The sequence below is a fragment of the Panicum virgatum genome, chromosome 4N (genome assembly GCF_016808335.1).
Source record: "Panicum virgatum strain AP13 chromosome 4N, P.virgatum_v5, whole genome shotgun sequence".
Lineage (NCBI taxonomy): Eukaryota > Viridiplantae > Streptophyta > Magnoliopsida > Poales > Poaceae > Panicum > Panicum virgatum.
Genome location: NC_053148.1, coordinates 18266252 through 18280846, shown reverse-complemented (window position 1 = coordinate 18280846; position 14595 = coordinate 18266252). Strand labels below are relative to the sequence as shown.

Genomic DNA, 14595 nt, shown 5'->3' with positions numbered 1-14595 from the left:
CGTGAACTTGCTCTGCGCCCGTTTGGATTAAAGTGAAACACTCGTTTTGCGAGTTTGGGGACCGGCTTGACACAGCTGCGCAAGTTGAAGGACCGTTAGTGCACTTTACTCTATTATTTCGCATTAGCCTCATTCAATAAATTTTATTATCTGCTCAAAGTTTTCTTTGCTCCCTCTTACAACGAAAAGGCATTAAACTAGTGTTGCTGTTGGTAATAAAAAAGAGAGAGTAACAGATCACTAAAAACTACTGTAGAATACTCGTCGACAACACAGGAGAATCACAGCCGCAATGCGTTGAGCCTGAGAAAACCTAGCGCACATCCAACGGAAGACATGGCCAGTGACAATGACTTGCTGGCCATGGCGCCGATCTTGGAAACCGTGGTGATCCTCCCCGAAACAGGAGCGGCGTCGTCGTCCTCGGTGAACCACGGACACTGGAGCGCGGTGGCCGCCGTCAGCCGCTTCTCGGGATCGCACGACAAGAGCCCTTTCAGGACCTGAAAACCTTCGCCTGACAGCGTCTCCTCCGGGACTAGCTCGCGCAGTCGATTGCGGGGCCCCACTTGCCGCTGCTGGTGCTGCTGCGCTCGCCACAGCTGCACCTTGTCATCGTGCACTTGGGGCTTCAGTGCCTGCCACGCCCTCCTGCACGGCACGCCGAGCACGTCGAAGATCTTGAAGAGCTGGTGCGCCTCGTCCTCCCCCGCGAACGGCGGCTTGCCGGTGAGGAGCTCCGCCATCACACAGCCGAGCGACCACGTGTCCACGAGCTCGCCGTGGTCGGCGTTCCTCACCAGCACCTCCGGCGCGACGTAAGCACACGTTCCGGCCGGGTCGTAGAACGGCGGGTCCTTCTCGGTCACGGACTTGGCCGCCCCGTAGTTGCAGATCTTGACGGCGCCGCCGTCGCCGACGAGGATGTTGTCGGGCCTGACGTCCCGGTGGACGACCCCACGCCCGTGCATGGCCCCGGCGCCGGTCAGCAGCTGCCGCATGATGCGGCGCACCTCGGCCTCCGGGAACGGCCGGCCGCCGCGGTCACCCATTACTGCCCTGAGGCTCGGCCCGACGCAGTCCATCACGATGGAGTAGTCCGTGGTGCCGGGCTTGCGCGCGACGGTGCGGAACGTGACGAGCGAGGGGTGGCGCCCCCGCCGGCCGCCGTGAAGCAGGCCTCGCGCAGGATGTCGCCGACGTAGCTCCCACCACTCCTGCGGTGGAGGGACTTGACGGCGACGGCGCGGCACGTGGCGCGGTGGCGCGCCATGACGACGGCGCTGCCGCGCCCGCCCTGCTGGCCGATCCTGCGGCCCTCCTGCTTGTACCCGCGGGCGCCGGCCATCCGACGCTTCCGCCTGAACGCCCTCGGCCTCCCCTCGGCGGCGGTGGCGGCGACGTCGTCGATCATCGCGGAGATGGCGGCGGCTCGTCTGGCGCTGATCGGCGTCCCGGAGGCGCGGTGTCCCTGGATCATGTCGCAGATGGCCGCGATCCGAGTGGCGACAGTGTCAGTCACCGAGGCGGCAACAGTCTCAACTTCGGTGGCGGCGGCGGCGGACATGGTGACGGCGAGGTTTTGTCGTGTCTGTCTGCACTCTGCAACTGCGCGCTTGCGACCTGGATGCACGGACCTGACTACTTCAATCACACAGATCAACAGAGGAGGCACGGGGGGGGTCTATTCCTCGCTGCGTGTGACTGGATTCAATCCAATCGCAGCAGCGAGCTCCCCCGCCGCACCCGCCGCCCCCGGCTCCGGCTCCGGCGGCGCCGCCGCCGCCCTCCACCGCCACCACCAAGTTAACCAAGGTCGCATCTCCGCCCTCCCTCGATGTCACACCCCCACCCGGGACCTGGCCCAGCCGCCGGCGCCCACCACCCCGGCCGGCGGCGCTCCGCCGCGCCGGCTCGCTGCCCGCCCACACACCACCGCCCACCGCCGGTCGATTCCTCCCCGGCCACATTCTCTTCTAGGCAAGGTTTTCGTTATCGGAATTAAAAATTTATCGGAGGTCATAGATAAATAGGATAAACAAGATATATCGGAAATATCGGACCAAATTCAAATTCAAATTTTTCAAAAAAATTTGTAAAATTTGACTTGAAACTATTTCTAAGCTATTAAACATCATTTGTTCATAGATAAAATAAGAATATAATACTATAAATGCGAGATCGTCGCACGGGTGAATGTGGGCTGTCTGTATAAAAGCAGGATAAATAGAAAAAATTTGACTGATATCTAATTTTATCGGACCCTAAGGATAAAAGGGAAATATCGCCAATTTCGGCCGATATCGGCCGATAAAGTAACCATGCTTCTAGGTCCGGTGGCCAAGGAGCCTTCCACCGCCGCCGCCGCCGCCCTCCACCACCCAGGTCGCCGGCGGCCGCTCTCCCCCCAACCACCCTCGCCAGCCACCCCCTCCCACGTCCCCTAGCTCGCCGGCAGGCGCTCCCCCCTCCCCTGGCTGGAGGTGGAAGATGAACAGCGCCGCTTCTGCGATAGCTTCGCACGCATTCGCGCGCACGATAAATAGCTTTTCCAGGGTGGTTATATGGAGGGAACAACCCCTGCAGGTGATCGAGGTCGGATTCGGAAATCGTTCAGAATTGCGCTTGGAATCCGAGACATTGCCGCCGGAGCTGCTGCAATCGGAGTAGGCCACTGCCGCGTGCCGTGTACCGTCGCCGCCTCGCCGGCCTTGTGCGGGCTACACCGGACAGCTGGAGCGACGTCCACGCTTGGGTGCTCGCTAACCGATGGCGGTATTTTTTTGCTATTTTGACTCTTTTTAAAAACTATTTTCAATAGTAAACCGCTTAGAAAACTATTTTCAAATCTGACCCACGCATGATCCGCCTATCAAATTGGCGCTGAGTGTTACTTCAAACACGCCAAGATAACTGGCGTGGTTGTCCGGTCGTTGAATATCTAACTGGCATATTGACCGGCAGCATATCTGACGTGGCACACTGCTCCCGCGCCAATTGCCCTGGCGCGGATCACCTCCCCCGTAACGGATCTATGTCCCGTTTGGCTGTGGGCTCGGATTCCATAATGTCCACGCCGAGGCTGTTGGCACGGAGCTCGCGAAACCCTAACTCCTGTCTCCGTTTTCGTGGGGTCGTGCGGTCCGCATTCCCCCCACCCCAAACCTCTTTTGCTCGTGGCCCCGGAGAGAGGCGGCAGCGGCGACCCAAGCACCGGGGTGGAAGGCAGGGGCCGCGCCTCCGGCATGTCATAGGCTGGCCTGTGAACGTGGCTGTCGTCTAGTGCTGCGGCGGCGGCGGCGTTGACGGCGGGATAGGCGGCGGTGAGCGAAGCGGCAGAGTTGAAGGCCCCAGCTCCGGTCGACCACCATTATTTTTTCGACCAAAGGCATTAAGCCCAGCTTTATTGAAAGCCCAACGAGCGTAATACATGGGTCGACGCCTGGACCAACGCCAGGAAGCGATACAAGGGAACACAGAGGTTCCAACTACCGTGAACCTGTTTTAACAGAACATGAACAACAGGAAAAACTATCTCTAGCAGAAACACGAAGCTAACTCAACTCGAACTAACAGCGGACAAAAGACAACCGACACGCAACGGTTACAGCAAAAGGCTCCAGAAAACAGGGCAGGAGTCACACGCTTGAAGCACAGGCCCCATTGATCTCGGTCAGGGCGGTTTCCACCTGCGTCTTCTTCTTCTCGTCGAGTAGATGTGTCCAATGCGTGAGAAGTGCCACCGTCTTGTGGATGATCGCCGAGGTCTTGTCCTCAAAGACCAGAGCATTTCTCGTTTTCCAAATCGCCCACAACGCACCTGCAAAAATGAAGAGGACAGATTGAAATCTGTGGTTCCTTCTAAGTAAAATCAATTCTAACTCTGCAGTCGAAGATGGAGTCGCGCCCAAAATTAGAGTCTCATTCAGGAACACCCAAAGGAAGGCTGCGACAGGACAAGTAAATAGGATATGGTTCGTATTTTCTACAGCCCCACACATTTTGCATTCCTTTGCACCTGCCCACTTCCTCTTCCTAAGTTGAACAGCAGACTGAATTCTGTCATGGAAAGCCATCCAGAGGAAAATCTGAATCTTCAGTGGCACTTTGCACTTCCAGACTTCCATCATTGTTGAGTCTTTCACCCCACCAAAAGTCATCATTCTATAAAGGGATTTAGTTGAGTATCTTCTCTTACTTTCTAACAACCAGATCATCTCATCTCTTCCCTCACACAGATGTACACTCTCCAAGATGTCTAAAAGGCAGTCCCAGTCCTCTAGTTCAGGTTGGATAAGCGAACGTCTAAACTTTAGGTTGCATGTTCCATCTTTAAGGACATCTGCCACAGACACATACGGATCGGAGCAAAAGTTAAAAAGGTTGTGGAACTGTGTCTTCAATGCACAATCACCCAGCCACACATCCTCCCAAAAGCTGGTCTGACTCCCACTTTTAACATTCATAGCTCTCCCAAAAGCTGGTCGGCTACCATTATTGCCGCTCGAAACTTCGCATGTGCGTCGATCCCCTCCCTCCGGCTATTTCCCCGCCGATTCGAGACCGCAGTGAGCTCCGGCGCGTCACCCTCATCCTCCCCGACCCCTTCACCGACTTCCACTAGCCAACCCCTCGCCGGAACAAAATCGCCATCGCCATCCGAGCTACTGCTTCCGCCGCGGGCCCTCCTCTGGCCACCCCAGCTCCAACCGAGCCCACCCACAGGTAGCTCTCGCGTCCCTCGTACTCCCCCACCCTTTCCTCGCCGCCGGGAAACACTCCCATCGTTGGAATCGCCGTTCCCTGTGCTCCTCTGTTCCACATCGCGACCAGGGACCTTTGTGCAACAATAGAGTCAAGTCCAGGGGCTTTTCTGCATTGTCATAGACTCAGGTGAATAGTCTTCTAGGGACCCAATTGCTGAAAGCTTTGAAAATCCATAGTAAATTGTATAAAATTCGTAAAATAGCAAACGAAGATGTTTTGGAATCCTTGTAAGTAGATCTATGCAGTAGATATATATTCTTGTATGTGTTAGTTGAAAAATATTGCTATAGATATTTATCTATGCTTGTTAGGGATAAATTCATATCTGTAGTTGTACTGCTCCAATTTCTGTGAAATTTTTATGGTAGGCTCTTATTGTGATGTGTGTGTTGTGGTAAAAATTTCAAGTACATTGATGCATGTATGACTGAGTTATTGATTTAACTTGGATAGTTCTTTATAAATGGTTTTAAATGCTTTATAAATAAAATATAGATGCTAAAATGGAAAATGTGATTCCACTGCTCTTGTATGGTGTTATGTTGATCTAGTAAAGTGTAATATGGTCATGTGTTTACAGAAAATATGAAGTTTTACATTTAACTTGCTCTCACACGATTAAGTGCAACAAAGATTTGTATTTTTTATAATCAATAAAATATAAAACCCGAGCATGTGAAATTTCTGTAGTATCTTAATCCTTGCATGCGTAGTTCACTGTAAAATTTTCATGTGCAGAAGCTATGTGCATGTTTGTAATTCTGTTTTTGTTCAGTTTGTCTTGCTAAGGCTAAAATAAATATTTTTTGTCATCAATAAAAGTTGGTAAAATATTTTTGCCTGCTTTAGCAATGCTACATCATGTTGATGAAATTTGGTTACCATTTTATGCTTGCAAGTTATGTTTTTGGCATATCCTTTTTTATATTTGTTGCTAGACAACTATTTCTGTAGGTCTCGTCTTAATAACTCATGTTGATCTTGTATAAGTTAGGTAACTTCTTTAAAGATCAGAATTTGGGTTACTGCTTGGTGTTTGAATCTTATGGTTGTCAACGCTCTTGCGTAACAGCCTAAGTGATTCCTTGCTTGATAGTAACGAGTTGGCCAGTTGCACAATCATAAACTCGGAGCAAATCTTATGATTCTGATTTGGGTGAATAAATGTGCATTGCTCAAAGTTATGTGCATCAGTAATTTGATTTACTGCTGAAGTTGTGTGGACCTTTACCTTTGTATATAACATCTGGATTTCTACAATATGCTGCCATGAATGATATGTCTTCTGCAGGTTGGGTCTTGTGGCTACTATTAAGGTCAGGAATCTGATGTTTATTGTCATTATAGTATTAGTTAATATATCTACCTAGATTTTTTAGATAGTAACTTCGTTATACCTGCAAGTGCTAGCTGTGATTTACTATTTATAGGTGTGCTGATAAAAGGTCCAAAAGGTCACCCCACTGAGCCAAAAGGTCCTGGGTTCGAGTCAGCCTCTCTGCATGCAGGGGAAAGGCTTGCCTTGGTTATTCCTTCCCCAGACCCCACTCACGTGGGAGCTACCAGCACTGGGTCTGTCCTTTTAGGTGTGCTGATAAAATTGCGTGTCCAATTAATAATTGGTCTCGTAAATACTAAAACCTATTCTGACATCAGTTTCGTATGCTCCTTCAGATGCAAGTGCAGGAATTGGGCGGCCAGTGAGGCCTCAGAAGCGACCCAACAAGTACACTCCAGGCAGTAGAGTGATAAGACGACGCAAGCGCTGAACCGTAGGGTCTCAGGATTAGCTCATGCTTTTGCAAATTTATGTATACCTAAACTGTCCTTAATATGTGCTCTGAAAGTCCTAAGTGAATGCTACATGAGACACATGTATCCTTGCATGTTTGCTGGGAGCATCCTTGACACTTGTGAAATTTGAAATTATGGTTACCTGTCCTAAATATGTATGTCCATTTTGTGGTAATTTTCATGTATTATGTTAAGTGCATAGAGCTGTTTGCAGATCTGTTCATGTGGTGTGCTATGACAGAGCAACAACTCATTATGGCTTGCTGCTCTGCGAAGTGCTTTTGATCCGCGCCAAATGGCGCGACAGTTGATAGTTCCATGCCAAATTAATTGGCGCGTGCTTCATGTGGTGTGCTGTAACAGAGCAACTTTGCGAAGTGCTTGTGATCCGCGCCAAATCAATTGGTGCGACAGTTGATAGTTCCACGCCAAATGAATTGGCGCGTGCTTCAGCCCACCGCACACACCCCCAAAGAAGAAGCCGCGACCGCTGAGAAGACGCCCCACGGCCCTTCCTTCCACTCCGCGCTTGGGTAGCCGCCGCCGCCTCTCCGGGGGCACGGGCACAAGAGGGATGGGTTGGGGGTAAATGGGGACCGCAAGACCCCACAACAAAGAACCCAGGAGTTAGAGTTTCGCAAGCTCCGCGCCAACGGCCCCGGCGCGGACATTATGGAATCCGGGCCCACAGCCAAACGGGAAACGGGACATAGATCTGTTACGGGGGAGGCGATCTGCGCCAGGGCAATTGGCGCGGGAGCAGAATGCCACGTCAAACCTACTGTCGGTCAACATACCAGGTGGACATTCAACGACCGGACAACCACGCCAGTTGTCTTGGCGTGTTTGAAGTAACACTCAGCGCCAACATAATTGGCGTATCATGCGTGGGATAGGGAAATAATTTTTTGAGCGGTTTACTATTGAAAATAGTTTTTTAAAAGGGTCAAAATAGCAAAAAAAACCTCCCAATGGCGAGACATCTGCTGTATCCTCCCTCAATCATGCTCCGTCTCTGACTTGTCTCTGCCTCTCTGGATATGGTTTTTGTGCTTGACACATTGATGTTGACTGCTTGGCATGGAATCCGGCACTGTGTTGCTACTCAGCCTGGGCGTTCGGTAAATACCGAACCGATCGGTTCGGTACTTCGGTACCTAGACAAATTCGGTTCCTCAGAAACTGGTATCGATCGGTTTCGTAAATAAATTCGGTACCGAGGAAATTCGGTTCGGTTTCGGTATTTACCAAACAGTACCGAATTAGTCACATAGAAGATATAATAGCCGGTTCAAAAACTAATTTTGACACAATTTCATAGATATTAATAGTGCAAAATACAAATACATATAAAAATCCACATGACTATAAGTGTGAGTGCCAAAAATACATAATATATTGTCTATAATTGTTCAATCAATTATATAACAACACTCAAACTTATCACATTTCATGTAAATTCGGTAACTTTGGTAAATTCGATAAATTCGGTTCGGTTTCGGTATTTACCTCGGTAATTCAATTCCTAAAAACTCGGAACCGAACATGGAACCGAATACTTCGGTTTCGGTAATTTCGGTTCGGTTTTCGGTAATTTCGGTTCTCGGTATTTTGTGCCCAGGTGAGTTGCTACGAAGTTAGGCCCTATATTTACATGAGCCTAAACTTTAGCCTTGAAAATCTTATCATTTCGAAGTATCAAATAAAATCTAATTGTAAATTTTTTTGAATGGATGAATGCTAATTCGCGAGACGAATTTAACGAGCTTAATAAATTCTTGATTTGCTAAAGTAAATATAAACTGATTATGGATTGATTACCCTCATTAGATTCGTCTCGCGAATCAGCCCAGAAGTTTTACAATTAGTTTTGTAATTAGACTTTATTTGATACTCATAAATAATAAGATTCTATTTGATATGATAGGGTTAAAAAATTTACACCTCCCAACCCCCCCCCCTCCTAAGCTCCGTTTCGACTGGCTAGGACTAAAGTTTTGGATCTATAGACTAAACTCTAGGTGATACACACATAAAAATATAAAATATCTTTTTTCCTCTTGGACATTGATGCGGGTGTACTTGCATGCGCATAGTGCGGGGTAGCATGGTCTTTTCGCAGTTCGTTGGTTGCTTTAGTTCAAATTAAATGGATTTTGATTACTACGTTAGTTGGGTGGAACTAAACTTTAGTTTATATTTTAGTCCCCTCATTTAGATCACGTAATGGACTAGACGTTAAGCTTAAAGTTTAATCCATGGATCCAAACGGCGTATCCCAAGACTACATACAATGTTGTGGGTTTTTTTTCGCAGGTCAAATTTGTGGTTTTGATTGATGCAGATACATTAATAACTCATGTTTGGACGGCGTAGCAATAGGCAGACTAATGCAGATCATATCTGATTTCAACACATGATCACTCACATCTTTTCTACATCGATTCCATTGTACATGTCAATACATATTGTTATGTACGTATAGATACTAGATAGGATAATTTACCAGTGACACTTTAAACTTGAGCTCAGACATTAGCTTATCTGTGTTCTTGCCAAGGGTAATTAGGGATGGTGATGGCAGGTAGTCTCACAAATATAACAGTTTATTTGAGAGCTCGTTTGCGCTATCTGATCTAGACCATTCCGTACATACATCATTTTCCCAGTGTTTCATGCTCCATACATATAATCCCCAATAATATTTGGCTATTTTCCTGGCATGTGAATGCATAAGATTATACTCCCTCCGTTTTTGTAAATCACTTTGACAAATCTTGATATGTAGTATTACTATATGTATCTAGATGCGGCGTATGTCCATATGTATAGAAGTTATATATTTAGAAAAGCTAAAATGATCTACAATTTCGAAAGAAGGAATTATTCGGTAACTCTTCAAATCACTACTACCGCCTACTTCCCTGAAAAGCTTGGTAACAAGAAAGACAACACCAGGACGCCGCGGAAGTCCCATACAAAATGCACACACAAGTAGTTAGAACAAATAATACATTGTAGTGGCGCCATTCATCGGTTGGCATGCAAGCCGCAAACTGGATCATTCGGATCGGCACTGATGCTCTCACCCCTTCCATTCTCAAGGAATTGGCAGAACCATTGCATTCTTTCAGAATAAAGATATTAAAACATGACCTTTATTATTACAAGAAACAAAAGTTAGTTGCCATTAGATAGTGAAGACAAGAATACAGATTTTTAAGATTACTCATTGAGGGGTTAAATTGGCAAGGAAAAGGCATCTAAGGTTATCTGAAACAATAAAACTAACGGAATTTATGGAGCGGCTTCTTTTTTTTGTAAAGAGTGATGCTATTGGTGTATAAATAAAACAATAGTCATGTAAAATCAGGGAAAATTTTATTATCTATACTCAGGACTTTCACTTAGTACAGATGCTACAACGCAATTTTGTGTTCAGTATTCACCAACATAAAGAAAACAGTAACCCTATCATCAACATAAGTACAATTATGAGAAGCTTCGGTGAAAGGTCTTCAAGACTGAATCAAGCAGCAGCTTTTGCCTTCTTTGGAGGTGGATTCCCTCCAGCAAGGAGAACGTAGGAGTAGAAGCAGATCATTGCAATACTGGTGAAAGCAACAGGTATTCAAAAGGTAGTGGAGGTATGAAACGCAACTTTGAAACAAGACACAGAATTGGGGTTAGCAGTACCTGAGTGCAGCATAGAAGCCCCAGGGAAGCAGCTTCTTCGTCTATCACAAAAGAGTAAAATAGATCAGAAAGTGAATCAAAGTGGTCCTTGACAACCAAATTACAGTTTGACTTACTGTGGTGTAAGCCTGACAGTGTTTCCATGCTACCGCAGCAGCAACACCTGCAAATGACGAGCACCACAAATTAAATCTCATAATTTTCCACATGCAGAACTTCAATTCGGCTTATGGTAGGAAATAATCAGCAGGACCAAGATTTTGGGGAAGTCATGATATTGCCTCCTCAGAAATACGTATAAGAAGACCTATCAGATAGTCAACTTGCACATGAACTCTTCACTCTGATTCAATGAAATCTGATAAGATGCTATATTGGGGAAAGCAAACTACCTGCTTGCGCCAGTATGAATGGCAAGCTGGATTTTCCACTCCTCCAAACCTTAAGGCTAAGCACGCCAAGGGCTAATATAGCAAGGCCAGGTGCGACACCGAAAGTAAGACTCACAGGAGTCCTCCAAAATAGAAATCCAATAAGGCCCATACAAAACAGAAATCCACCTGAAAGAGGAAATGTGCATGTTGTTAGTACTAATGAACTTTTTGACGAGACAATATTGTACAACGAAGGGTAGCATAATATTAAAGAAATTAACAAGCTCACAAAAAGGTCGAAATATATAAATCATCTCCAATTAGATCTAATGATAGAATATCTGGAACTTCCCTACAACCTCTATCTGAAGATTTATTCAGGGGCATGGAAAAATAGAAGAAATAGAAGATATCATACACAAGTAAAAGAAGCAAACTATATCAATAAGACTTAAGTAATGACTAACTTCGGCTTAAACTTATTCACACTAAAATTTGCTAGAACAAATCTGAAATCATACCAAAAGGGATCCCTAGGCAAAAGTCATGTATTTTTGCACACTTTTGTTGAGGAGCAACTTCCTGTGCTGTATTTATCTCTTCATTAGCAGGTGACATAATGGCTGGCTCTTCAATTTCAACACCTGTTTGCTCTGTAGCAGTGACAGAATCAACAGGAGTGGTATAGTCTGCCTTCACGCACATTGTAGTCAATGGCTGCAGTGTGATACAGCAATGCCATCAAATGAAATTTAACCATAGAGATTAGGAGCACAAGAGGACCAACGTAAACAAGAGTAGATACAAATATGCCAGAACTTTTTTGCTAGAAAAGATTTTTATTGCTAATAATTTGCTTACTCCTCCATAAAGGAAGAACAATTAACTATTTGCATGGAAGGTACAGCACATAGTCATAATCACACATACATATATTCATGGGGTTCAACAAAAAGCTTGCTTTACTCAGAAATATTACCTCTTACATCATAAAAAAATACGGGCGCATAAAAAATGATATAAACATTCTAGGCACAAAGGGTATGATATCTAATATTTGCTTTAGCTTTGAACTTGTATAAATAGATGATAACTTCAGTAAGCGCGTATCTTGAACCCAAAAATTTATTTAAATTAATCTGACAATTAAGATAAAGTGATGTTTTGTGAAGGAATATTAAGATGGAAGCTTCCAATAGCATGATCTAACAATATATAATATATTTGCAACATTAATTTGAGGCAAAAGCTCATGAGAACAACAGTTGAAAAGCTCAAATTTAGAACTTCAGTAATGTAATACACACCAGGAAATGTGCTCCAAGTTATACAGCAATTAAGGCATATATTCATTTTTTTAAAAAGAAAAAAATGAGCAGAGATAGTAAAGGCCATAATGATTACTGATAAATTAAACTCTGGTCCTTCAACTTAGTCTACCAAATAAACATATTTGTAGTTTTAGACTTTGGAATCTAGTTTCAGATTTGGATTCGAATAATAGCATATAAATGTGACAAGTGACAGTTCTGAACGCTCCTACTGCAGCACCAATAAACTGAATAGATAAAGAGTACAGTTGTACAAAGATTGATTAGCCTATAGGATTCAGACAAAACACACGCACATATCTAATCAAGGGCTACTAATGCAAATTGAAGCGCAAGCAATCATGTAGTTGATGTCTACTGCTAAGTTACACAACAAAAACTTATTAGTGTGAAAACAATACTTTAGTTCTCTATCTCAAGTTACAAAATTCGGATTTAAAGAATAGAAAAAAAACTGCACATGAATACAACTAGCTTTGAACTAACAACACAGAAAAGATTCAGTAACTAAACACACAAATATGGCTGACTGATTCGAGATCATTGAAAGCCAAGGACACTACTGCAGACAAAAATAATTCTTATAGCAGTCTGGGTTATCGTATTGGGACAGGAAACCGAAGTTCTGACAGCTCGACAAGTCGAAGCTATAGACTCATTTTGAGTTGAAATTTCGTTCTTTAGTACCCACAACAAGTTGAAAGGTTCCTCTTTCTTATGAGCGGACCCACATAAAAAATGGGCACAAAACCAAACTGCTTGACATGGAAAATCAGGACAAATCAGGGTTGCCCTAGCGCTCCCGCAAAAGGCAAAGAAGGTGCCCTTCGGGAATTTTCACAGTGACAAACTTGAATTATGCCAAGCTCTACGGCATTGGCTTCATAACTTATACAGCAGAATTGGCTTCATAACTTATACAGCAGCATTGGCGACCATGGGAGTAAAGAGCAATGTTTTCAAATCGAGCGACTAATCGCGATTAATCGCGATTAATCGACCTTATCGGTCCAGCGTGCTCGATTAGGGTCCACGACTCGATCAGGAAGCCTGATCGACCGATCGACCGACTAATCGGCGATTAGAGGCGATTAATCGTCCGACTAGGGGTGTTCTCGATCAGGTTTGTGTAACTGGGCTGGATTGCTTGTGGGCTGGTGAGAAAATGAGAGGCCCAAAGCCCACTAGGGTTAGAACTTAAGAGGCAAGACTGGAGAGGCTCCCAGCCAGGCAGTCACCATTTGCTCTATATTTACTAGACATAGAAAACTAGACACTTTTTTGGTCTGAAATATATATGAAAATATATACTAGTACTTCAGGACTTAACTCCTATATATATATACACACATATATATATCCTAAATGTCCTGGACGACTAGTGGACGACTAGGGTCGATCAGACCCGACTAATCGACCCTAGTCGACGACTAATCACGATTAGTCGTCAGGTCCACCCATTGTTCGATCAGACGATTAGGCGATTTAAAAACATTGGTAAAGAGTGCAGAATTGTGGCAATGATGAGTGGCCATGTTGACCCCCAGATAAACCCATACAAAATAACTGCACTGGTAACGAAATGAGGTACAATTCATGAATTCGGCATTTATTTGTTTGCCAGGGAGCGTTAAATGAAAATATTGACAGGAAATTCAAATTTGTGATTCTTTTCTGAAACTCACCACGTGTACTAGTTTTATTCCCAATTTGGAACAAGCCATTCCGTGCACTCTCTGGCACTAGATCTTCCTCCTCTTTATACTATTCTGGAGTAGCAGTAGAAAATTTTCCTAAACCATGTGTCCTCATTCTAGCAACGAAACACAAGGACCGAAGCACGAACATGTCTAAAATCTAGATCCAGGTAGGCGAGGCAGCTGACGAAAACCGCAGCAGGAAGCTCACCTTGTACACGGAACCAATGGCAAGGCCCCCGAACACTCCCCGCCGAGGCGAAGCCGGGACGGCAGTCGGGGCCAGCGGCGCGAAGCGGAGGATCCGGGCGCTGGGCGGGGCCGGCCACCGCCTCGCCGTCGCCGGCGCGGCGGATCCACGGATCTGCGCCGCCGCCATCGACTCTGCCGCCCGCGGGACTCGCTCGCGCCTACGGCACCGTTCTGTGAGAGAGAGCGGCGGGCTTGCTCGGAACTCGCGGCGCGGATTGTGCGGAATGGGGTCTTTGATTCTTCTTCTGTTCCGAGTGGAGGCGGTCAGAGGAGGAGGGGAAGAGCCGACCATATAAATAGTATTGAATCGGTAAAATAAATAATATTTTATGAGAGAAAATAAATCAAAATAAACCGAATAAAATCGTCGAGGAACAACAAGCCACCAAGATAAGCCGAACAGGCTCGAAGTCTTTGCGACTCGAGCTGTTTCTTCGTGCTCAGCGGCGACCGGAGCACGTGGGTCGTGGCCTCGCAGGAAACGGGGAGCAAGGCGGAAGAACAATCATGCCAAGGGTCTGTTTACTTAGCAAAAATTTTGGGGCAAATTTTGTTTGGCAATATTTGTAACACTAATTAGAAATATTAAATATAGATTAATTATAAAACTAATTATACGGATGGACGGGAAATCACGAGACGGATCTAATAAGTTTAATTAATTCATCATTAGATGTTGTTTAC

The 14595-nt window shown here is 45.7% G+C and overlaps 1 protein-coding gene, 1 long non-coding RNA gene and 1 pseudogene across 2 annotated transcripts; 1 reads left to right on the top strand and 2 right to left on the bottom strand.

The window, feature by feature from the left end:
- Positions 1 to 281: 281 nt before the first annotated feature.
- LOC120669207 lies at positions 282 to 1567 on the bottom strand (annotated as a pseudogene).
- A 2654-nt stretch (positions 1568 to 4221) lies between these two features.
- Positions 4222 to 6713, top strand: LOC120671345. The gene is made up of 2 exons (XR_005673603.1): positions 4222 to 6353; positions 6442 to 6713. It is a non-coding gene; the product is annotated as an uncharacterized LOC120671345 (long non-coding RNA).
- A 3207-nt stretch (positions 6714 to 9920) lies between these two features.
- Positions 9921 to 14192, bottom strand: LOC120670106 (protein FATTY ACID EXPORT 1, chloroplastic-like). Its single transcript, XM_039950100.1, has 6 exons — positions 13871 to 14192; positions 11153 to 11348; positions 10650 to 10817; positions 10374 to 10420; positions 10258 to 10298; positions 9921 to 10172 (listed from the first exon to the last, which is right to left on the bottom strand). Exons 1-6 carry the CDS (start codon positions 14036 to 14038, stop codon positions 10091 to 10093), a joined length of 702 nt encoding a protein of 233 aa, XP_039806034.1. The 5' UTR covers positions 14039 to 14192; the 3' UTR covers positions 9921 to 10090.
- Positions 14193 to 14595: the final 403 nt, after the last annotated feature.